The 23,214-nt window shown below is 41.4% G+C and overlaps 2 protein-coding genes across 3 annotated transcripts in view; one reads left to right on the forward strand and one right to left on the reverse strand.

Annotated features, from left to right (window-relative positions):
• The window catches only part of Psq (pipsqueak), a 57,111-nt gene extending 34,488 nt beyond the window's left edge, over positions 1–22,623 (reverse strand). The window contains exon 1 of one of the 2 annotated variants that reach the window (XM_018507971.1): positions 22,561–22,623. In XM_018507971.1, the coding sequence (XP_018363473.1) occupies positions 22,561–22,568 (8 nt within the window). In that variant the 5' untranslated portion in view covers positions 22,569–22,623. Of the gene's footprint in view, positions 1–199; positions 280–22,560 lie in introns of those variants that run through there. The other variant, XM_018507970.1, reaches the window with a different exon arrangement.
• Positions 22,624–23,155: 532 nt separating this feature from the next.
• Positions 23,156–23,214, forward strand: part of LOC108761337 (longitudinals lacking protein) — a 236,588-nt gene continuing 236,529 nt past the window's right edge. Inside the window, exon 1 of the mRNA XM_018507795.1 lies at positions 23,156–23,180. The gene's annotated coding sequence lies outside the window, so the exon portion shown is untranslated. The remainder of the gene's footprint in view (positions 23,181–23,214) is intronic.

Consider the following 23,214-nt stretch of genomic DNA (forward strand, 5'->3'; position numbering starts at 1 on the left):
TTTTTTTTTTCCTTTTCCCGAGTGGCTTTCCTTTCGTGTCGACGGATTCATCGAAAAGTCATCGACGACGGCGACGGCGACGACTCTAAGAGACGACGAGAATCCTCCCTTCCTCGCTTTTTCCCAAGCCGCAATAGTCATCCCCGTTGTACCGTTTCCCCTGCCACGAAAGATCGATCCGCGAAGAGCGGGACAGTACCTGTAGTGCACGCCCCAATAACGATCTGTCTCCATGAAATATTGGGTTTCTTTTTCCGCCACGGCCGCCGGGAGAGAAGATATCTCCAAGAGGTTTTATGTACCGGACGGAGGACGGTAGAGAGAGAGAGAGAGAGAGGGTAAGTAGATGGGTTACTACACGCCGCGGGGGCGGCGAATCGCGGGTGGCGGAAAGGAGGCGAGAGGAGAGAGATAGAGAGAAAAAGAGATGTACGACGTGCGGGGGATGAAGGAAGCGACGAAGAGAAGAAGAAAGGGGAAGGAGCACAGGAAGGAAAAGAGCTGCGCGAGTCGCAACGGGAAGGACGTTATTTCCGGAAGTTGCGGCGCGGCGCGAGTCGCGGGAACACAAGAAGAGAACGAGGAATGCACTTTCGCGTATCTACTACAGCGATTGAGCGACCAAGGAGGCCCGACGATAACGGTCGATTTTCTTGGTCGTTAGCGATCGAGAGCGAGGAAAAGACACGCGGATTGGCACGCGCCCCGCGCGAATACGATGAGGTTCGGGCGTTGGTCTGCCCACGTCGCGACATTCACCTGTTCCGTGGACCGTGCTTTATCTGCCTCTATCTATGACTCTTTATACCGGGCCATTCCGCCTGTTATCTGTCCGTAGGAACACGGGCTTTTATCAGTTGCTTAGACGTGCGCCGATAACGTGGAAACTTTAAGCTCGTGCCTTCTCTCTCTCTCTCTCTCTCTCACCCCTCATTCTCCTCGTCCGGCTCGTCGCTGCCTTTCATCCGCTCGCTCGCTCGCTCGCTCGCTCGTCCGCCACGCTCAAAGAACGCCTAGAAAATCTTCGCGACACCTCGCTCCTATTATCCTCACCACCTGTGACTCGAGATGTCTTACTGTGTGTGATGCCGCTACTTACGCTAGTCTTACATGCAGATTACGAAAATCTGTTGTGACTGTTTCAACGCGATCGTTTCTAGTATACACTTAAAATGTCCCGAGTTTCAATTCTTAACTGTCAGCTCACTCAACTAATTTTTTAATCTCTCAGCTATTAGCTTCCAAAATCACAGGGTTATCGCAAATATATCTCGTCTTAAAAGTTCGTAATTTTCCTTGATTTTGGAAAAGATTAAAAAATTTTTTGCACTTTCGTCCTGATTTGGAACTCGTCAAATATTTTATTGAGAAAGCAATTTGATATAGTCATAATTATTATTAATGTCGCTGACACTGCTTACATTTAATTGTTAAGATGATAGTATTCCAAAACCACGAACGTACATATATATATATATATATATATATATTAAAGCGAAGAATTTTAATTATTCAAAAAAATTTTGCAAAATTCTCTGACTTTCCTCCGAATTTCCCCGATAATTTTCAATTTCCCTCATAATTTTGTGGCAATCCTGAAGATTCCAACTCTCATCTCTCAGTTCTCTCAGCTCGCAGCTCACTTAACGTGATACTGTAAATGTTAACTCTCTAATCTGTCTTTATATTATATTTTATTGTTCGCGAGTGGAACGTGAAGAAACGTCCTACTTCTTTTTCCCGTCCTAACCAAATTCGTCTTCCAAACTCGCTTCTTTTCTGATCTCTCTTCGCCCTTCGTCTTCCCTTTTATATCTCATTGGTTGGCACATCCATGGTCGTACCATCTGCCGTTTCTCCGGCTATCCTTCGAAAGCCCTCCGAAAGATGTGGACGTGCACCTGCGTACGGTTGCAGGTAAGGCACGATTGTGAATGTACGTGAGAGAGCACCTGACGCACTTACTTCGCCGACCTCTATCTACGTGGCGTGCTGTTTCACCTGTACGATCGATTATTGCGGCCGTGTTGCGAGAAATCACAATGGTGAACATCGATCGCGCATTGCTGTCAAACTCCCGAAAAGCCTAATAATAGAAACGTTTCGTTTAATTTCAATCGGATCGCTAAAATTTCCTCTCGACTTAACTACTTGAAATGTTTGTTATCGTGGGACTAATGGAACTCTCTAACGTAACTCAATTAATCCTGGTTAAATTAATCCCCCGTCCGCTTTCAGTTCAGTTTTTCTTGATTCTAAGAAAGAAATTAATCAATATTTTAAATTTGGACAAAATCTTCGGCAATCATCATATTGCACTTCTCGTTTTAAAGAGCGCAATAAGAAATTTTGCAACGTTCTTGAACGCTCGGAGAAACTTGGATTCATTTGAAATCTATTCGCGAAATCGAAACGCCACGGATTGCCTTACGTCCGTAGAGCGAGTCTATGCGTGCCCATGCGCGTGTCGCGTAACGGCACACACACATGGACACGCGGCGAGTCGCGTAACAGGTACGCGCGCACATTGATATCGCGAAATTGGGTTACCTGGCGTGCCGACCGCGCGAAGACGCGCTGATAATTTCTGATAACGGGCAAGAACGACGACAATCGATTGTCTCGCGTTCATTTCTCGACCTCCTTTTTCTCCCTCTCCCGATTTATCTAATCCATCGTGTCGCAATTGCGCGATTTGTCTCTGCAAGTTCACAAACTGGCAGCGAGGAAATTTGAAAGTATCTATCGTTAAGCCGATAATAACGGAATTCTCACTGTTTCCGATATTAACTTTTATCGATATGCCGTGGATAATTGATAAAAGGATGATATTTTTCAGACTGGCAGATGGGGACATTTAACATGTTTGGTTGTCACATTCGGGTGTCACACTTCTTGCATCTTAAAGCGGCGTCTTCCAGCTGAACTGTTAGTTAAGAACGTGACATGGGAAAGGAGCAACCCAATTCGTTAAATAACATTTTGCCATTTTTAACTTCCATGTGTCAAAATGTAAATTAATTGGATAGGAGCAGTGTTGACGGTCTACAGGAGTAATTAAAAATCATTAAATTTGAGTACAATTTGACATTATGTATTTAACACAGGGCGTATCTTTCAATAATTGCGTAATTTTCATTTTTTTTATAAAACCAAAATGAACGTAGTCGAGAATCGAAGGAAACGTTTTTATTATAGCAAGGCAACCTTTTACATTGATTTTACCTGTAAGTTTAAATATCGCAAAGTAGAAATATTTTATAAAAGTTCCTTTTAATTACGCATACATGGGTATTTTAAAGATTTCACTTTTATCAATTTTTAATCGAAAGCAATAACGATAATTCTGTCATTTGCCAGGAAGCTTTACGGTCTTCTCTTTGTATTTCGTCTCTTTATTCGTCGCGCGACAGAGTATTTCGCAGAGGCGAATAGATCGTAAAGATCCATTGCGTTTTCATCGTGTCGCGTATAAAAGTGGTTCCTCTATATATTCCCACTGCTATTCATCTATCTCGTTGTTCTGTATTCCGCAGTTTTATTCGCGACGAAATAATCTACGCGAATGAAATGTCGAGAAGATTCGCGTTACAAAAAAAAATAACTCTTCGTCTTACCATATTTCCGTAATTATTCATTCTACACTCCATTCGGCGTTATTCGCGACGGAATAATTTGACGCGGGCGAATAGCCGGAAAGATTGAGCGCGATCCGATCGCGATGTAGCGTAAAAGTGGCTCACCTAGTTTTGAGGAACATTGTTTAAGTCTCTGCGACACGGCCAACCGCGTTGATTTGAGGAGGATAATTGAGTGAAAGAAGGAAGACACGCAATTAAAGCGGTCGCGGAGAAAGAGAGAGAACCAGGAGAAAACCGGATGCGACGCGACGTGAAGAAACGGAGTGAGACGGGATAGTCGACGAGATGAACTCGGTGCAGTAGTAAAGTTTACGATACTCTCCAGGATATATATTTTATGTCAAATAAACGGCATAAATCACTATTTTTATTATATATTCATTAATGTACATTTTTATTAATTACGAAGAAGTTGAATTTGTATAATTGTATAAGGATCTTTATCCACGATAATAAATGCAGAACTTATTAGAGAGATTATCTTAAAAAGGAGAGACAAGAAATGGAAAGAATAAAGATTAAAAGCGTATGGAGTATTAAGTGTTAAATAAAAAATAATAAATTTATTCATATTCTCTCCCTGTCATGTATTATATTTTATATTATTCATATTAAAAGATGTGCAATATAAATAAATACATAAAAAAAATATTTTTTTAAGTATAATAAATCTCGAAAGAAAATCGCATATATTCAGTAAAGAATTCTTTTTAAATTCGAGGTGACGAACAGCGGGGTGATCGATCGCATCCATCGATACGCTTTCTCGATGCACTTATACCTCCGGTCTCGATGCGATGCGCATTAGGATCTAAAACACTCTTCGTTCGGTTTCTCCGGGGAGCTGCGGCCCCGGCGGCGACCGTCTCGAGAGCGATTTTCCTGTCACTTTCACTGAAACCCGCGAGAGAAGGAACGTGAGGAAGCCGCTGATGGTGACAAAGAGCCGTGGACGAGAACGGCGTGTTCGAAAAACGTCGGGAGAGATAGTAGCGAATTTACGGCAGGAGGCAATCACGAGAGACGCGAGCAGGCAGACGTCGATTCTGCGTGTGTAACGAAAGCCGCGAGAGGGTGAAAGGAAAACGGTGCGCCGCACATCTCTCTCCTTGACGACGACACCGAAACGACGGAGGAAGATAATAAAAAAAATATACGTTTACGTGAAGGAGAAGGGAGGGGGGAGGAGGCCCGGTTAACTCGCACCGCACGCTAATCTTTCGGGAGCGTTAGAAAGCCGCCGCTTTCCTGAGAGACGGTAAACCGAGAGTCTGGGCAGAGATCAAGGAGCGCGTGCTGCGAAAAACAGGAGAATTCAATCTCTCAGATTGTATTTTTCGCAAACAGGAAACGCAAATCCCCACTATGTAATTGTAATACTGGAATAAATGTGATGAAACGCGCGGATGTATTAAAATAGAGCTTTAAACTAAAATCGTGCAATGGTTTAAGAGAGAGAAAAAAAAAGAAAGAGGGCAAAAATGAGAAGAGAATTCAGCTGTATAAAATGAGCGTCTCTGTAAGAGTAATTTCATTATACGATCTCCACTAAGGTGGAATAATATTATAAGACATTTATGATGTTAATTTTTTTGAGAATTTTAATATAGATGTAATTGTAGCTTTTGTTTGAAGAATTTTTAAGTTTGTAACAGTTTTTATAAAAAAATTTTAATAATCGAGAGTTATCGTAATATTACTCGATAGAATAAACAGGATTTTTCAGACGCTATTTTCCATTTAGAAGAAAAGGTTTTTTTCCACAAGAAATCAAGTTAAAAAGTTTAACCTGTACTAAAATATAATTGTTGTGAAAAATATTTTCTCTTAAACGGAATAGCGTCTAAAAAAATCTTATTTATTCTATATTAAATACGTGGAGGAATAGGAGAAAAAAATGTTGCAAGCATATAAATTTCTATTGTAAGTAGAAAAAGCAGTCTGTTTCTAAAATGAGAAGAAAAGAGATAGCAGCATCGTGAGAAAATCGGGAAGAGAAATCGAAAAAGCGAAGCGTTAGCGACCGGTTCTCATCCCTTACGCTCGCATTTTCTTTCGCAGCCTGGAAGAAGTACGGGTTTTTCCCCTCTGGCGCGGGAGAGGAGAGGGAACCGCCCTTCCATCTTCCCTCCCACGATTCATCTCAATTTTTCTTCGAGCTTTTTGTGTCCAATTTCACCTCGCCTCCCTGCCACGCCACGTCCTTTTTCTTTTTCCCCGTCTATCCCTCTGCCATTCGCAGAGTAGACGAACTCGCTCTTCGTGTTTTACTCTTCCCCCTTCCCTCTCCTCCTCCTCCTCCTCCTGCCCGTTTGCTTCTCTACCACCCTCATTCTTCTCTCTGCTCTCCCCTCTCAATTCCTACCCTCTCTCTCTCTCTCTCTCTCTCTCTCCGTTTCTTCGCCCTTCTCATCCATTTCACGACCGTCGTCGTTCCGTCTCCCCCACCGTCCTTCGCCCTCCTTTTTCTTGTCTCTCGGTCGTTTCGTCGCTTCTTCCACGACCCTCCGCTCACCTCCTTCCACCCCTCTCCCAGTCTTTTCCCTCTTTCGCTGCGCGCGTTGGTTCCATTTACTCATTCCCTCTTCCCCTCGCGCCTAAGACGCTATTTTCTCGTGACCCCTTCGCTTCCACGGTTATACGCTACCCTTCTTTCTCTTTCTCTTTCTCTCTCCCTCTCTCTCCCTTCTTTCTTCTCGCCCTAACGATAGGGAGAGGACCTCCCCTTTTCCCTCGTTCTTTCCTATATCTCTGTCCTGGTTCTATCCCTCCCGCCGTCTCTTTCTCTTCTCCTCTGACTTTTTCTTCCCCCCGCTATATCCATCTATCTATCTTTCCGTTCCGTTCCGTTCCCTCCCCAACTAACCCAGCCGCCTTTTTTCCTTTCCTCCTTCTCCTCGTCTCGCCTCGATCCGCCGGTTCTTCCTCCGTAGAGCGCCTTTTACGTTTTTCCAACGTTATCGACGCGTCGCCTCCTCGCTTCTTCCCGGATTTTTCCCTTTCGCGGCCACCGTTCTCGAGACGACCGACCAACCGGCTCTTTCTCCGGGAAAACGCAAGCGGAAACGACCGCTCCCCGCTTTCCCCTTTGCCTCACCGTTTTCTCCATCTCGGTGCTATTTCACGTTTCCAAGCGGGGGGGAGACTGGAATCTTCCAAGAGACTTTCCTCCGTTGTCTTCTTTCGCAGTCCTCTCTTCGTCCCTCCTCCTCTCCCTAGATTTCCTTCCTAGCTTCGTCGAGATGCGGATGATAAAGAGAACTAATAAAATCTGCATGACGACCAGCGGATTCTGCATAGAGTATTATACTATACTCTCCAATGCCGAGGTCCCTCGGACCTCGCTGTTATGATAACCTGGAATTTCTCGGCGATGTATAAATGTCAATTTGATTCGGCCGCGAGGGACCGGATATACTGTCGTCCGAGAGTACTTTCGTAGGATCATCTCCCGAGTTGAATGTAAATAGAATTCGACTCGGGCATCTTTACCCCGAAGATAGTCTGGTAAAAATTCTTAAAAAAAAAAAAGAAAGAAAGAAATAGAGGAAAGAGAAAAAGGTTGCGTCCATAGGGCCAGGTCGACTTTTTCTTTCAAAGTATCTCGCTTTTCGAGAACAAGAGGACATGTTTGAGATTAGAAACGCGCAGCTTTCGTTATGTGTCTTTCTATAACCTACGAGATCTCAGCGGTATAAAATATGTCGCCGAAATTGACATTGCAAAAAGTATATGCTCGCATACAGCATAGTCTTATCTACCTCCGTGAATATTTCTTTTGAGCCTTTACGATTTCCTATTAAATATTTCCATCCGAGAAAACAAAGTAGAATGCTGCTTCTTTCTTTCAAACATACGAGATTGACTGAGATTTCTCGTTGCGCAAAAATGTCCTACTTTGCAAGATAAATTACTGTACCGACGAAATTCTTATGGCACGCTAAACAGTAGCAGATTTATTATCTTTGTTACACAAAGTATGAAATTTTCTATTCATATATTTGTTTTTGTTTCAATTTTTATTTAGCTCTTTCATTAGCGTGTAATTTTTTATGCAAAATTATTTTGAGAGGAAAAGAGAGAAAGAAAGAAAAAATTCAATTAAATATTTATATTTTCGCATTTAGAAACGTTTTCCTGCGAGTTTGATAAAAGCTTCGATCGATAAAATGGCAAGCAAGAATTTATTTTGCACGAGCGCAATTATTTTCTGGTTCTCGGTTTCCGATCGATTCTCTTGATGGAAAAGCGAGAAACGCAAAGTCTACCTCTGTCAGAGAGAGGTAAAAACGAAAAAAGGGAGAAAATACTGAAGATAGAAGCAGGCACAGAAGAAGAATTGCATTAAATAAGAAAGAGAGAGGAACGCAATGGGGGTTCCAATTTACGTCCGTAGCATAAGATGAACTTGTTCTTTGAGATATTTCAATACCTTTCAATTCTTTCTTCTCCAATATTTTCCGCGCTACAACACTCGATGCAAACACATACTAATATCACAAACTCGAAAAAAAAAAAAAAATATCTGCATTGCGGATCTCGGTGAGAGAAACTCGGGTTGTACCTTTCTTGAAAACCTGAGTTAAAATTTGGCACGATTGAGACTCATTCAAGTAAATGTCCTTGCCGACTGACTGTTATTCTAGCTAGAGTATCACTAAAATCAAATTTGCTTTGAAAGAAAACGGAAATTGTTGGTAAATCTAAATTTCCATCTCCACAAACATTTATGTAAAAGAAACTCAATTGTCACAGTTTTTGCTGTGTTTAGTAAAATTTTACACCAAATGTTGTACCGAAAATTTACAACGCTGTTTTAACAAATATCAGTCGAATTTTTTTTCAGACCAAAAAATATTATATCAAATTACAAATTATATTAGCTTAAAAAGGAATTATTTCTATCGTTACTATACATTAGTTTTTAAGAAAAAAATTTTCTTCGAGAATATCCAGTGTATTCGAGCGCAGGCACTACTGAAAAAGATTTTGTTTTTAAAAATTATTGAAATAATAGAGAAATTAGATTTTAACTCGAGACACTGGTGTTTTCGTAGAAAACGCGCTTCTCTCCTAAAGAAACTCGCATCGGGGACAGGAATGGTAAGAATCGGCTATGGCAGCGCGATATGTCTTTCGGTCGATATAAAAAGCGTTCCCATACACGTTGCCGGGTTTGCATCAATGATCTTCCCACGTTCCTCTATACACGGTTGCAATTGTGTGCGACCGTTTTCCTTTTTCATGGAACGACCGATTCGTTTTTCGGTTAACATTTCATCTCTCGAACGTCACCGAGGATGTCGATGGCAGGAGTTGAATAACGTGATCATTGATGATTTTATTTGACATGTAAGTTTGTACAAATACAAATTTTCAATTATTTATTTCTTTTTTTACTCTTAACTCTGAATCCTCAATTTCCCCGAGAGTCGTTAAATTCTTTTAATATTTAACTCTAAACTCTAAACCCCGCTGTACGTTTCAAGTCTTTAACCTTCGACCCTAATTCTCCTAACCATCAACTGTGAATCCATAGCTTGTAACTTTCAATCTTCAATTCGGAGCTGTCGAATTCTCAGTTCTCGACTTCCAACGCCTGCCACTTTGCTTGCCTCTACATTTGAAATGTGAAATTCTAGACAAATTCTCGACGAATTTCAGAGGATAAAGCGAGAACGAAATAAAAGTTTGGAAAAAATTATGCTATTTTCTATGATGATATCTCAAACGATGGACAAAATGAGACTGTATGTCGTTTGGTCTTAATTTCCGTCTTGTCTGTATACCGTAAGGCATAACAGTACCGCATTCCGAATGCCCTTCGTTTCTTCGTTTCTTTCCGTTCACCTTTCCGAGCGTCTGCTTTCTCGGCCGCTCACCTGTTCCCCTTCGCCCTTACTGCGTGGTTCAAGTCCTCGTTACAGAATATTCCCAGAAAATCAAACGATAGCAAGACAGTACCTTACCTCCCATTATCTCGAGAGGCTCCTGCTTTGACAAAATCAAATAGCTGAGACTCGACTGCACTTGATATAAAAAATGATATACATCCCTTCTGTCGACGTTAAAGCGGCTAAAAAAAGCCAGACACACGTGTTATTAATAATTTCATGTATTGATTAAAAATTTCGATTTTTTTATAACACGTTACTGAATCGCTGATAAATTCAGAGACATCGAAAAGAATGCAAGAATTTGTGAAAGAATGGAAAATATCGTCTCTTACGACCGTTTTATAGATTTTCTCGAATACGCTGTGAATATGGCTTCGTTCTTCTTCGCGCGTGCGTTTTCGAAGGGAAGGAAAGGAGAGGCGAAAGGAACGACGCGACGCGACGGGGACGTTCTTCGCGAGATGGAGGGAACGGACGCACCCGGAACTGTCATTTCACCGGGCGAGGAGAACGGCGAGAGAGATCCGTGACACGTGGAGAGAAGCAAGAAAGGAGAAAGGAAACTAGATATTTGTTCTATACGATGCGCAATTAATCTTGGAAGTAACGATACCACCGGGCAAGAACTATCGAACAGTTTTTAATTATAACCGCAAGAAGCACAACTCTATATTTTATATAACTTTATTCCTTTCCTTCTCGCGCGTGTATTTACTCCATATATTTTTTAAAGCTTCTTTTTAAAGACGAAAAAATCTCGATATTGTTATATACTCGTACGTGACTTAATACCCTTAAATTAATTAAAATTCTTTCCTGTGATCGCTGCCGCTATAAATTATGCGTTCACTTCACATAAAGAATTTATGTATTTAATGTAATTTCCATTATGTCTTTCCACATTTAATGTTTTTATGAAATTGAATGCTTTTATTTTTAAATCGATATGTGCCGCGAGCAGCAATGTAACCTCTTTTCTCCTTTTTCTGCAGTATGATTTATATCTTGTTATATGTAGCCACTTACACCTCTCCTTTTGATGGAGCTTCTCAATGCTGTGTTTCGAATAGAAGAATTTTACTCGAAGCTAACAGTCGCAAATTAAAGTTGTAGCTCTTCTCTCGAGAGCGAGACCTCGTCCTAAATGTCGTCACTTGCGAGTCAAACGCGGTCAATCAAAGAACGGATGGAATACCGTAAGAGACCGGATAATAATTCTCTTCACATCATTACATGGTCTTCGTATCGATCTTTACAACATCTTGTATGATATAATGTAGATGAGAAGTCTTACATACTTGATTAATTTACTTTCACTCTTGCAACAATTTTAATATATTTTTAAATAAATCGGACTAGGTATTTGTCAGAAAAAAAATCAACTGATCGGAATTAATTCAAGTCTTTTCATTGTAGAAGAAAAAAATGTAAATTATTAATTTTATATAAATCCGTATATATCATTTATATAAAATTTCTGATTTACATGGATTCAATGCACTTACTTCATTACCACCCGACAAATCTCGATAATATGCGCGACCTTCATTTTCTTGTTCGTCGACGCGAGCTCCACACTCTTTTCGTCCGGTCGGTAGAGCGGGATAAACGTGGACTGTGAAACCACCCCCGAGCACCACGTGATCACGAGCGGGGAATTGCGACCCCTCGAAGTGCGGAGGGTGAATGCGATCTCGCTCAAGGTCGCACGTGGACCGCTGCGAGCGATATCTCGACTCGACTCGACTCGGCACGGCACGGCATGGCACGGTCTGACATTTTTTTTTCTCTCTCTCTCATTCGTCGAACAAGCGCAGAAGCTGCGATCGCACGAGAAAGAATCTCTCCCCCTCCCGCGCCCTCTTTCACACTATCTCGCGTTTCCCGCTTTTTCTCTGCACACCGCAATTTACGGCGTCGAGAACGTTCTCATCGGTTCTCATCCCGCTCTCCTCTCGCTTGGAGAAATCGAACGCGCTATTTCGCCTCTAGGAATTATCAGTGCAGCTTCTTTGTGGATCTCCTCGCCGATGGAAGGAAATGTGGAGGAATTTTTTCGAATGCGGGGAGAGAACACGAGGATGAGGACGAGGACGATGTTGGGAATCCCAAAGTAACGCTCGAACGGAAGGAACAAAGAAAGCAGCCGGAGAAAGGGTAGAGAGAAGAGGGTGGCAAAACAGCGGAGAGAGAAGAGTCAGCTCCTTTGTGTGCACAGCGCTCGAACGGGAAGGAGCGAAGGGGATGAAAGCGGAGGGCGAAAAAGAACCAGGAGGGTGGGACAGATGGCCCTTTCAGACAATGAGAAACTCCGGAGATAAGGGCGGCACCGAATGGTGGCGAGGGGAGAGAATGGAAGGAAATAGCGTTGAGAGAGGATGAAAGCGACGGAGAGACTGAGAGGGAAAGCGAGAGGAAGGTCGAAAAGAAGATAGGAGCTACTCTTTCGAGGAAGGGACGTGCAGGATGTGATGTACGATAGGGAAAGATGGACGGAGAGAGGCGGGGGAAGAGAGAGAGAGAGAGAGAGAGAGAGAGAAGAAAAAGAAGAGATGAAGAGTGAGGCTGGCTGTCACGGGAAAGAGAAGAGGATGGAAAACGGGTGACTCAGGCAGAGTGGACCGCGCGGGCAATTTCTGGGGGCGATTAACGACGAGCCAACTGAAAGAGGACACACGCGCATTTTTCTCCGTGTTGGACGACGTGTTTCGTACGTGTATCATACTTAACCCTGACATTACCGGAGAGAATTTTCTATCGCAGGAGAGCAGAGTTTATATTTAGTTTAGTATATAAAGTAAACAGCATCGTGTGAACACTAAATTCATGAAACTTTCATATACTAACCATGCACCGAAAAAAATACTAAATTTTAATAAATATTTGTTTGAATAGTTTTAAGTAAATACTTACTAAATGTAAACATACAAAAAAAGCATTAATTTGATTTAACTATCATTTTCTCATTGAGCAAATATTTGTTTACAGTAAGTAAATGTTTATTTAATACAGTTCAAAGAAATATATAAGCAACTTTTTTTTCTCAGCGTGCCTAAATAATATTAATAGTAACGTGTGTGACAAATATAAGATATCGTAATATAATTGTTTCTCGAGGCAAACAATGGAAATTGATATATTCCGATTTTGTAATATACTTTCTAGGCGGGTAAGCAGTAATTATAAAAAAGTAACTTTCCGACTGCGTGCTAAGTAAGCTTCTTAAAGCGTCAATGCGAAGGCGGCGTGTTGCAAGTGTGCACTTCATTGAGTACTCCACCCAATCCCTCTCTCTTTCTTTCCAGCAACTGGAGTTTATTAGCGTATCGCCAAAGAAGAATGACCGAGTCAAGCTCCGAGAGTATGACATTTACGTCGTAATCTTAAGAATAGCATGCGAGATGCGAGATCGTTTATAACTCGATGGAAAGTGTCGTGGGCTAAAGTTAAATATTTCGCTCCAATAAAATTATGCCAGCAGTTTTACGATCCAGTAATCAACTGGATAATCGTTTTTCTTGTATACGTACATATGACTTGATTGCGCTCTGAAAAAAATGACGGGTAAGGTTGAAGGCTAATTGTAAGATGCTATTTGGATTACGACATTACGTCAAAGAGTTGAAAGTATATCAAATATAAATACGAGAAGAAAAAGAGAAAAATAGAAAGAATAAATTAATGTTAGACGAGAGAATTTCCAGATATTTAAAAAGTTTATGTGTACATACCAACATTACATGTGACAAAAAATATATTTGATGTTTAATATTTTGATGTGGAGAATTATAGGCTTGTAAATTATATGTAAATTGCACAGTAAAAATAAAAGTTTTAGAAATCTAGTATACTAAAGAATTAGCATGTTACGGATTAATTAATCAAATGTGGATGCCTTTCTATCAATTTTATGCGGTGAGAAGAAATCGTTTCGAGATGGTAACGCGCAATAGCTCACGGCTCTGGCACATCTAGCATCCTTGGCAATTACATGTATAAGACGGCCGATCGGCACCGCTCCTTTTTACGCAGTGATGTAGGAAACTCCTTTCTCCTTTTACCGACGATACTTAACAATGCCTTGTGTCCCATTCGTTCGTTTCTTCCTCTCCATCACACGTGAAGGATATTTTTGTTTAGGCTAGATTGATTTGTGTAAAAAACAAAATTGAAAAAAATGACTTGTCCCCTAAATTAGTTTATTAAAACTAACTTATTTATATTAGCTAAACACCGAATGTAACAGGACAGATTTGACGTAATCATCTCTGTATTTCATTTTTATTTCCCTGTACAAAGAAAGCTGAAGATATATTTAAAAAAAGAAATACAGTTTTGAAATTGAAAAATTTATTTAGAATCTGAAATAAAATTCTAATGTTTTAAATGGAAAATATATAATATTAAAGCGTAATTTAACTTAACAATTGGTAGACGAAAGGAACTGTATGAAGATGAGAAGACCACGTATTTGATTATATATTTAATTTATATATTTGATTTATGTATTTAATGCAAGGAGAGAGCTCTGTTGATATTCAGCTTTATTATTCAATAGCGTTCTCGTCGCTGAAGAAAGCTTTAAAAACGATGCTTTAATTGATCCAAGACAGCTTTTTACGTAGCAGCGAGTGCTGAGGATAGGAGAAATCGACCGTAGAGCAGCGTTCTCTTGTTCTCATTCTCTTTCTCTCCATGTTGCCGTTCTCTTTGAAGAAGAAACGAGATGCGTAAAACGTGGAAGGAATGAGAAAGAGACATGGGCACGAAAGAAAGACAGGAAGGAGGGTTGTCGGTGTGAGCGAAAGAGCGAGGGCGAGCGAGGGATGACAGCGATATAGCGAGTAGAAGGGAAAGCCGAGGAGGGCGAAGGTGAGAGACGAGAGACAGAGAGACGTCGACGAAGGAGTACAGCAAAGTCGAGAGGGGAATGAGGAAAGAGGATGGAGGAAAGAAGAGAGGGAAGGTAAAACGAGGAAGAGAAGAGGCGCGCGCGCGGGCGAAGGCAGGTCGAAATGCAAGAAGGGAAGAAAGGAGAGAAGGTTAGGGTGGTATTGGGGGAAGTCAGAGGGTGAAGAGACAAAGCAAAAGGGAGGGCGAGGGAGGGTGGGAGAAGAAACGGTACACGGGCGTAGTAGAGTGAAGAAAGAGAAGCATTTCGTGCCCTTCTCTCTCCATCGTTCTGGCACGGCTCTTTTTCTCCTTCCCTCTTTTGCCCATCCGAGATATACCGGGTAGAAGAGATGAGGAGAAGAGAGGAGTGAAGAGACAGAGAGGGAGAGAGGAGAAGATTCTTCTTCGTTCTTCTGGATGAGTCAGGCGCAGGTCAGGCGAGGGGGGAAGGACGAACAGGAAGCCGGGTAGAGGAGAGGCAGAGAGGGAGGGAGAGAGAGAGAGAGAGAGAGAGAGGGTGAGAAGTAGAGGAAGAGAGACCGTGCGAAAAAGAGAGAGGCGGTAGCTGGGACGACTTAGCTGGGAGAGAACACGAAGATCCGAAACGGGGACAAAGAGAAAATGACAAAGGCGAGAGGGGCGGTCGATTCGATTGGAAAGGCTGGCAGAGGGGCCTCTTTCCTTTTACCAGCGTTTTCTCCGTATTACGTTCCGTACTTTCCGTTGTCCTGCGCGCGCGCGCGCGCGTGTATCACACATTTACATCCACACTCGGCCAGATACATATACGTATATACACACTCGCGCGCTCTCTTTCCTTTCTGTCCTCCCCCTTGTCTCCCTCGACCTCTCGTCCTATCCTCCTTGAGCGCCGTTCTCCTTCTGCCTCCTCATCGTTTCGCACATCGCCTTCGTCCTCTTCGTCGCTATTGTACGTACGTGTGCATGTACGTGCGCCTCGTCTCAATCGTCATACGCGACGAGGTTTCATGTCGCACAGCTCTACGTTCCCGCGGCGAGAGGGAGGCTTTGTACGTGGGTGAACGGGAAAATGTCTTTTGAAACCTTTCTAGGTCGCTCTCGATCGCCCCACACTGTCAGTCATACACGCGCGAGATCCCGCTCTCGAGAAAACGCTCGCTGCAGCGCGTCGCAGGTTTGCCGCGCCGCCGGTGCAGGCACGCTCGATTTTTCAATGAAAACGTAACAAGACGCAAATGTCTTTATCAATCTGCCCCTTTGATTAAGAGATCGGAATCTCCGATTCACAACAAATAGCAAATAAAAAAATTAAAATGTCTTGAATCTTAAGCGTTTTTAAATAATTCAATGTGAATTTATATACTACGTTTAAATTGCGCGCCGCCAATTTTTTCATTTTTCCTCAGCTCTATCGTTCAATTATGCTGATGCGTGAAATGATCGTACGATGGTCGTATTTAAATTGAATAGTAACGAAACTGCGCAGATATCTCGTGAGGCCCGTGAGGGGTCCGAAGGCCAAGAAGATGTAGAGAAGAAAGGAGGGCGACAGCGAAGGGGAAGAGAAACGAATAAATAAAAAGCATAATGAGGAAGAGACGAAGAATTAAAAAGAGAATATCGAATTCATATCCATTATGGTATTATATTTTATTCTTTCAGCCCTTACTCAATAAAGTAAAGAGAAATTACTTTATTGAAATATATAGAGGATTTTTTAATCCATCCTGTTCCCGCGCAAAAAAAGAATTTACGTTAATTAAACAATTCTTTCAAGACAAACTGCGATTACATTTGAACTCGAGAGTTCAAACGGATGGGATGGAGGACGAGCCGACGATTCGTTTCCCTCTTACCAAACGGAAAAGCTTCTTTTCTATTATTTCGCGGTAAGGCAACGTAAGAGAATCTTACATTGCGTAGCCAAGTAAAACATTGTCCTATAATACGCCCACCCGTCGCGTCGCCATCGCGACATTTCACAAACGACGTTAGGAACGAGCGTGCTATTGAGACAGCGTGCGGCAAGACTCGTTTTCTCGCTTTTGCAATTTGTAAATCTCTCTCGCCGGCGCGCGCGCGTGCGGGGCATTACGGTACCGCGATCCTCGCGTTCCCTCTCTTTTTTTCGCCGATTCGCATCTGGTCGTCCTCCGGAACTCGATCCTTGAATCGTGTCGGGTGGGGAAAAAAAGGGGCAGGAAGAGAGAAGGAGGCGATCGATGGAAGAGAAGAGACGTACGCGGCTGAAGAGAGAGGCTGAAGAGAAAGGCAGAGGGATAGAAAGAAGGACAAGAGGAGAGGAGGTGTAGCTAGAATATGCGCAAGATAGATGGAGAGAGAGAGAGATCGTTATTTATTAAGCGCTCCAGAACTGAAACCTCTCAAGCGCTAAAAAAAAACAATACAAAATATTGAGCAAGAGGTATTGAAATCAAGTACATAAAATAGAGTTGTAAAATAGAAAAAGATGAGAATTGAGAAACAAAATAACATACTAGCAGAGTTGAAGTGTGACTTATAATTTAGGCTTAATAAACGATTGTGTATCAAAGTGAAAAGAGAGATCGGGAGAGAAGAGAGAGAAAAGGTGTTGTTCCGGCGAATGCGCGGCGGGAACGAACGCGAGGCAAGGCTGAGAGAAGGAACAGTAAAATTGTGGAGAATGTGCACGCGCCATCATCAGGGTGGCCTAGATTCAGCCAAGACCTGCTTTCTAGGCAGCATTTCTCTTTATCATCGGCGCGGCCGCGGTATAGGCGGACCGTTGCTCGATGCGCGCGGAGAAAATCTTGCGGGAGATGCACGGACTATTCCTCGTGAGACGAATGATCGTGCATCGTTAAACTCGCGATCCTTAATCGAGTCTATTACGAACGTTCACGCTTGCGTTAGCGCAGATCCGAGTTCTCAAGTTCTTATATCGCGATATCGCGATCGTGCGGCGCAGCGTCTCGCGGAGGAGCCGAAAGAATACCTACTCTGCCTTCGATTACTTGCCTTTCCTATTAGCAATTTCAACATACGGCAGTACATTTACTCTTTAAACATCTTTTCAATACGGTATACTTGGCTTTTATCCAATACCCTTTCAATTGCTTTTTCCATTGCTTACACATACAATCTTTCTATTAATTAAAAATATATTATTCTTACTTGTGACATCGTTTTATGTTCCTTAACCCTCTAGGCTTGTCATTAAAGAAACTATTTTTTTACTGTTTTCGCTGACTTTGTCAATAAATAATCTATCGATATTCGCACTATCAATAAATATATCGATGTATGACTTTTCTGAAATTAAAGGGTCTAACCACCCTGACAGGATCTAAAATAAGCACAAAATTAAGATTTTTTAAAAAAATAACTACTGCGTAGAATTAACTTGTATTTTATATGTGTAATATAATGTTTAAACTGAAAAATTTGTAAATTTTGAAACAGATTAATCAAAAAGTTTAAATTATAGAGCAATCACGCAAAGCTCCTTCAATCGGACGGGGGTCGTTTGAAAAAAAAAAAAAACAAAATATTTTCTTGTAAACAATTTAAAAAATTTGTTTTAAATAAATGGATTAACGTATCAAAAAAATCGTACACGATAAATAATTTTCTTAAGAATATTCCTGCCAAAATTGAAATCAATCGGATTATTAGTTTCGGAGAAAAGTTTGCACTCGTCTTGAAAAACATGGTTTCGAAAAAAGCGCAAAAGAAGATTCGAAACGATTTTTTTATGTAATAAAATTGGCTAACCTTATCTTAAGCTTAAAATATTCTTAAAGGTTCAAATTAAAAAAAAAAATGCAAAAAAAATTTTCAATTTTTTCAAAGTTTCAGGGTGGTTAGACCTCTTACATAACAAATATTTATATGCTTGACAGTCCGTGACTGCATCATATATTTTCTTTGAATAAACTAACATATTTTTTAAATCGACTTTTTTTCTAGTGCACAGCACACTGAAAAACGTATAAGCCAATGAGAGGTAAATGATAAGCGAATTAGCTAATCACATATAGCAGTAGCAAATCCAAAATGTTGATTTGCTTCTTTTTGTGTGCACAGTCTTAACGCTCATCGAGAGTCTCATTAAGCACGAAAATATCACGTAACGTCGGAATTGCCTGACGAGTTTGTACTTGAAAGACGACAGTAGTTTAAATCATAGCCACGGCAGATGTTATAAAAGGAAAAGATGTGAAAAGAGAAAAAGAGTTGGAAATTTGCAGCAGGGGACGATCAAAGTACCTGTTCTAATAAGCTCTTGCCGAGAGCGGCCGTGGCGAATTTATTAATCGTATCGCTGCTGACGTTGGCGAGAAGGGAGGAGGAAACGGGAAGGTGCGCACGTGGTAGAGCAACTATACGAAACTTGGCCGATCGGTCACCATCAATCATCGGCGATTTTCTCCTATTTGACGGTCATTTAATTACCGAGATAAACCCGTTTACCGCACGCGCGCGCGTACACGATGAAACGAGCGCGCTCTGTGAAGCGGTCTTTCGTCGGCCGTGTCACGCACGGCGATCGACACGCGATGCAACTTACGGTGCTGGATTGTTGACAGCGAAATACGACGATCGTCTGAGAATCGACGCTTCGATACGGACGAGACGCGTACAAGACGGATGAGAATTAAATGTGCTAATACCAGGAACGCCTATTGATTTCTGCCGAATCGATGTTTCCCACGAAACGAGGTACATATCTCCACGTTGCCATCAGTCATCTATTACTAACAACTTGACTAACAAGGACGAAGAGATTCTGCCAAAATCGTTACACCTAATTACGAGAGAGAGAGAGAGAGAGAGAGAGAGAGATCCATGCATACGTTTTTTCTTATTAAGGACGCTCATTTATTTCAAGCAGTTGTCCTTTAGATTTATTTTTTGTTTTTTCGAAACTCAATTTCCTTCTTTATTTTAAGATAGAATTGCGGAAAATTCCTTTCTAATTAACACTTCAATCTGTAATGTCGCGTTGGAGCGAATGTTTACGAAAACAACCGACAAATTTAGTTTTACGCAAGAGCAAAACAACAAAGTCGCAATAACGTAAAACTGACATCGAAATGAATGGTGCGGACTAATCGCAAAAGTGACCTTTTAATATACTTACTGCGTAAAAAAAATTGCCGAAATTATAATACGTAGCCTTTTGACAATCACAAACTAGTTTCGAAATATTCAGTAACAAAGTCTTAAAACTTTCAAATTTGTCTTTTACTTTTTCTAAGAAAATGCAGCCTCGATATAATTGACGCTAAAAATAACGAGAGCCGTGAATTTATAATAATTTCAAACGATGTATTATAATTTATATTAATTTATATACTTTTGATTAAAGTTATGATGTCATATACGTATATTACTTGTATTACGTAAAACGGAAAAATATCCTGCACCCAACTCTCTAGACGGACCTAACTAAATTAAATTAAAATAACGATGACTGCGTTGCTATACTAATTTGTCGTAAAAAGAAAAAGAATTCGATAGTCGATCGATACTAATATCATTAATCCTCCGTCTGCGAATGTTATAATCGAATCGTTTAATTGCACAAACACACACGTTATATACGAACGTCAGGACTCGAATCTCAAGAAACACACAGTGGCAGAATCTTTCGACTTTTTATTACCTAGCTGTCCTCGAAATCTACATCGACGCGCGTTGCAATGATTTACATTGTTGACGCGCGGGATAATGCGTATTTACTATTTACGCAAGACAAAACGGAAGAGTTTCTCAGTTTCTCAGATTTCGCAGTTTCCGGCAGAATTAGGGGTAAAAACGTTCCGAGTTCCGAGTGGTATCAAGTAGACTCTTGGCTCTGGCGGAGCGGGGCGGTGATCCGAATTGATCCGAATGCATCCCGCGCGTTCGTAATCGCTGATTATTGGCCGATGCATCGCGCACGTGACCTACCATAACGGGTAACGGGTGACAAGGCAGTTTCGAACGGCTGAAAACCGCGTGGCCGCGTGGACTGAAGGCGCGCATTTCTATCAACGGACAATGAGACCAAAATGTTTGGCACTTGATGATATTACGATTAGTATGATATATGAGATAATTATGATTAGAAGCTCCATTCTTTTATAGTTGATGCTGCTATAATAATATTAACCTCTATAATCATAATTACATCTATATTCTCTAAAAGCGAATCAGTGTATTATTACTGAATAATAACAGTAAATATTACATCAGTTACAAGTGTAGTACTGTAAGGTCACTGATTTACTTTTATACAAACATAATTATTATGATTACTAATACAATAGTTATCAAATTGAACAGCTGATAAATGTAATAATTACTGTAACACCAAAACACACTTTTTTTTCACAATCGATATAGAGATCTCGAGATTTCAGCTCAATTTCTTGCTTATTTTTTCTCCTTTTCTCACCATTGTGATCCATGCGATCCACTGAAGAGAAAAGGAAGAAAGATGCAAACGGTAGAAGAAGCTCGGCTGAAAAGAATAGATTATCGGTATTTACTCTTCAACTTTTTCGAATTCTTGGAACTGGAAAAGGAAGAATGGTAAATGAAAGCGAGATTAAAGTTAATCTACACACACATTGGTAGAAGCGAGGATTAATCGGCATCACGTTCGTGCGACAGGTCGCCTCGAAAGTCAAGCGCATTGTGTCACCGGTGGATCGTGTCGCACGCGCGCACGCACGTCCAGTTGTTACACTCGGAGTCAAAACAATGCGGCTTGGTACTCGTACCGCTCGTCCGCGGCTGTGAGCTATGAACTGTGAGGGGAAAACGAGGAAAAGTCGACGCCTCGCGCGCTTTACTTTTATTGTCTCGTACGCTACGCGATTTATGTCCGTTTCTACCAACGTAGATTAACTTTAATTTTGACTCCAGTTACTTTTTATCTTTTTCTTATTCTTAGAACTAGATAAAAAAGATGGGGAGCTAGTTAAAATTAAACCACATTGGTAGAAACGAGTATTAATCGCGTCGTGTACCGATATGCGCGTTAGACTAAAAAAAATCATTTGTTTGGACAATACCAACCAAATATTTACTAAATATAAAGATTTCTTTATTTAACACCCTTAATTTGACCATATTTTCTTATTGAATAAATATTTACTATAAATAAATATTTAGTTGGCATTATTCAAATATTTTTTTTAATTTAATACATTTTTTCTCAGTATAACAATGTTTTGCTTGTAAAACAAATCGATCTGCCTCGATAATCATGGAGAATACTATTTTCACTATTGTTTTAGATTTCTTTAAAAATCGTGTATAAAATTTTAGGGAACTTTCTTTGAAAGCTAAAAATTTGATTTTTAAACTATGTGGCTTTCGTGTAAATTTAACAATAAATGGTTGCAATAAATTTCACTCGATCTTAATCGAGTTTAAAACTTATAAATAAAAATAAATTTGAGGTTATGGGGAAATTCGTTTGCAGCGGCAGTAGATCGAAATGAATGAAGGTTCAGTCAAGCGTAAAACTAATAATCAGATATTCGTAAACGATATTGGAGCGATGTAATTTCACGCACAAAGGCACGATGCGCGTATTGTCGCCCATTCGCGTTTCGCAATTGGCTCATTGACTGGCGCACTTGTTCGGGAAGCACGTGGCCTCATTGATAATCAAAAAGACAAAAAACGAAACGGTAAAAAAGACAAACGCCTCTGGACGTTCGCTGAATGTCACTTTCAATGATAAAAACGAATTTCGCAGCGCCGACAAGCGTTGAATTCCGAGAAAAATTGAAACTCGCGTCCCCGAAACGCGTCGAAGGAACGAATCGTCGAGGATGAAGATTACATTCCAAAACGTCCTCTTTCCGAAGAAAATATACTGTATTACATCGAGTAAAATTTTCCTCGGAAAGGACGTTTCGGAACGTAGCCTAAGGATAGAGTACATACTCTTCGAATCAACTGTCACTCGAAAAAGAGAGTCAATCTTTAAGAGTGAAATCTTATTCGTAAAGATTGACTCTTTTTCAAGATTGGCTCAATTTGCATTTCTTAGAGTAAGATTCCACTCGAAAGAATTTAGGGAGTAAAGCTGAGATAAAAATTATTGACGAAAGCAGACGAACATGAAGGAAAAAAATCGTCTCACAATCGTGACAGCTACGTACCTCACCATGACCTGACCCACAAATCAAATTGCAGCAGCAGCAGCAGTAGCAGCAGCAGCAGCAGAAGCAGCAGCAGCAGCAGCAGAAGCAGATCGGTGGATCCGGGCTCCGCGATAATCGCCAACCCCGTGCTGCCCCGAGATCCCGAGGGTGTCGATGTACACACACTTTCGCTGTATATCAGATGATATAAACACACCGCCGCGAGGGCGCGAAACAAGAACGGTCCTCCTTCTCGTCTCGGAAGTGACGGTTCTCGCGTGCACGCACGCATGCACGCACGCACGCACGCACGCACGCACGTACGTACGTACGTAAACTGTCACCCACGCACAGCCGGTATCGGCCGTGTCAAACCGCCGTGAGAGACACGCACGCACCGCGTTGGACACTGGCAGCAGCTGTCACTCATGGATTGCCCGTGAAAACGTCGCGGCCCGAAGTGGCATAGCGAATCACGGGGAAACAGAGACAGCGGGAGAGACTGGAGAAGGCGAGGAAGGGAGAGGAAAAGGGAGAGGGAGAGAAAGACGGAGATCGAGGCGTAGCGCGAGTCAGAGAGAAGGAGAAAGGAGGAGAAAGGGGAAAAGAGAAAGAGAGAGAGAGAGAGAAAGAGAGAGGCAGCGTCGAGCATGCATGCACACTAGGGGGCGA

This window comes from Trachymyrmex cornetzi, unplaced genomic scaffold (assembly GCF_001594075.2).
Source record: "Trachymyrmex cornetzi isolate Tcor2-1 unplaced genomic scaffold, Tcor1.1 scaffold248, whole genome shotgun sequence".
NCBI classification, from domain to species: domain Eukaryota; kingdom Metazoa; phylum Arthropoda; class Insecta; order Hymenoptera; family Formicidae; genus Trachymyrmex; species Trachymyrmex cornetzi.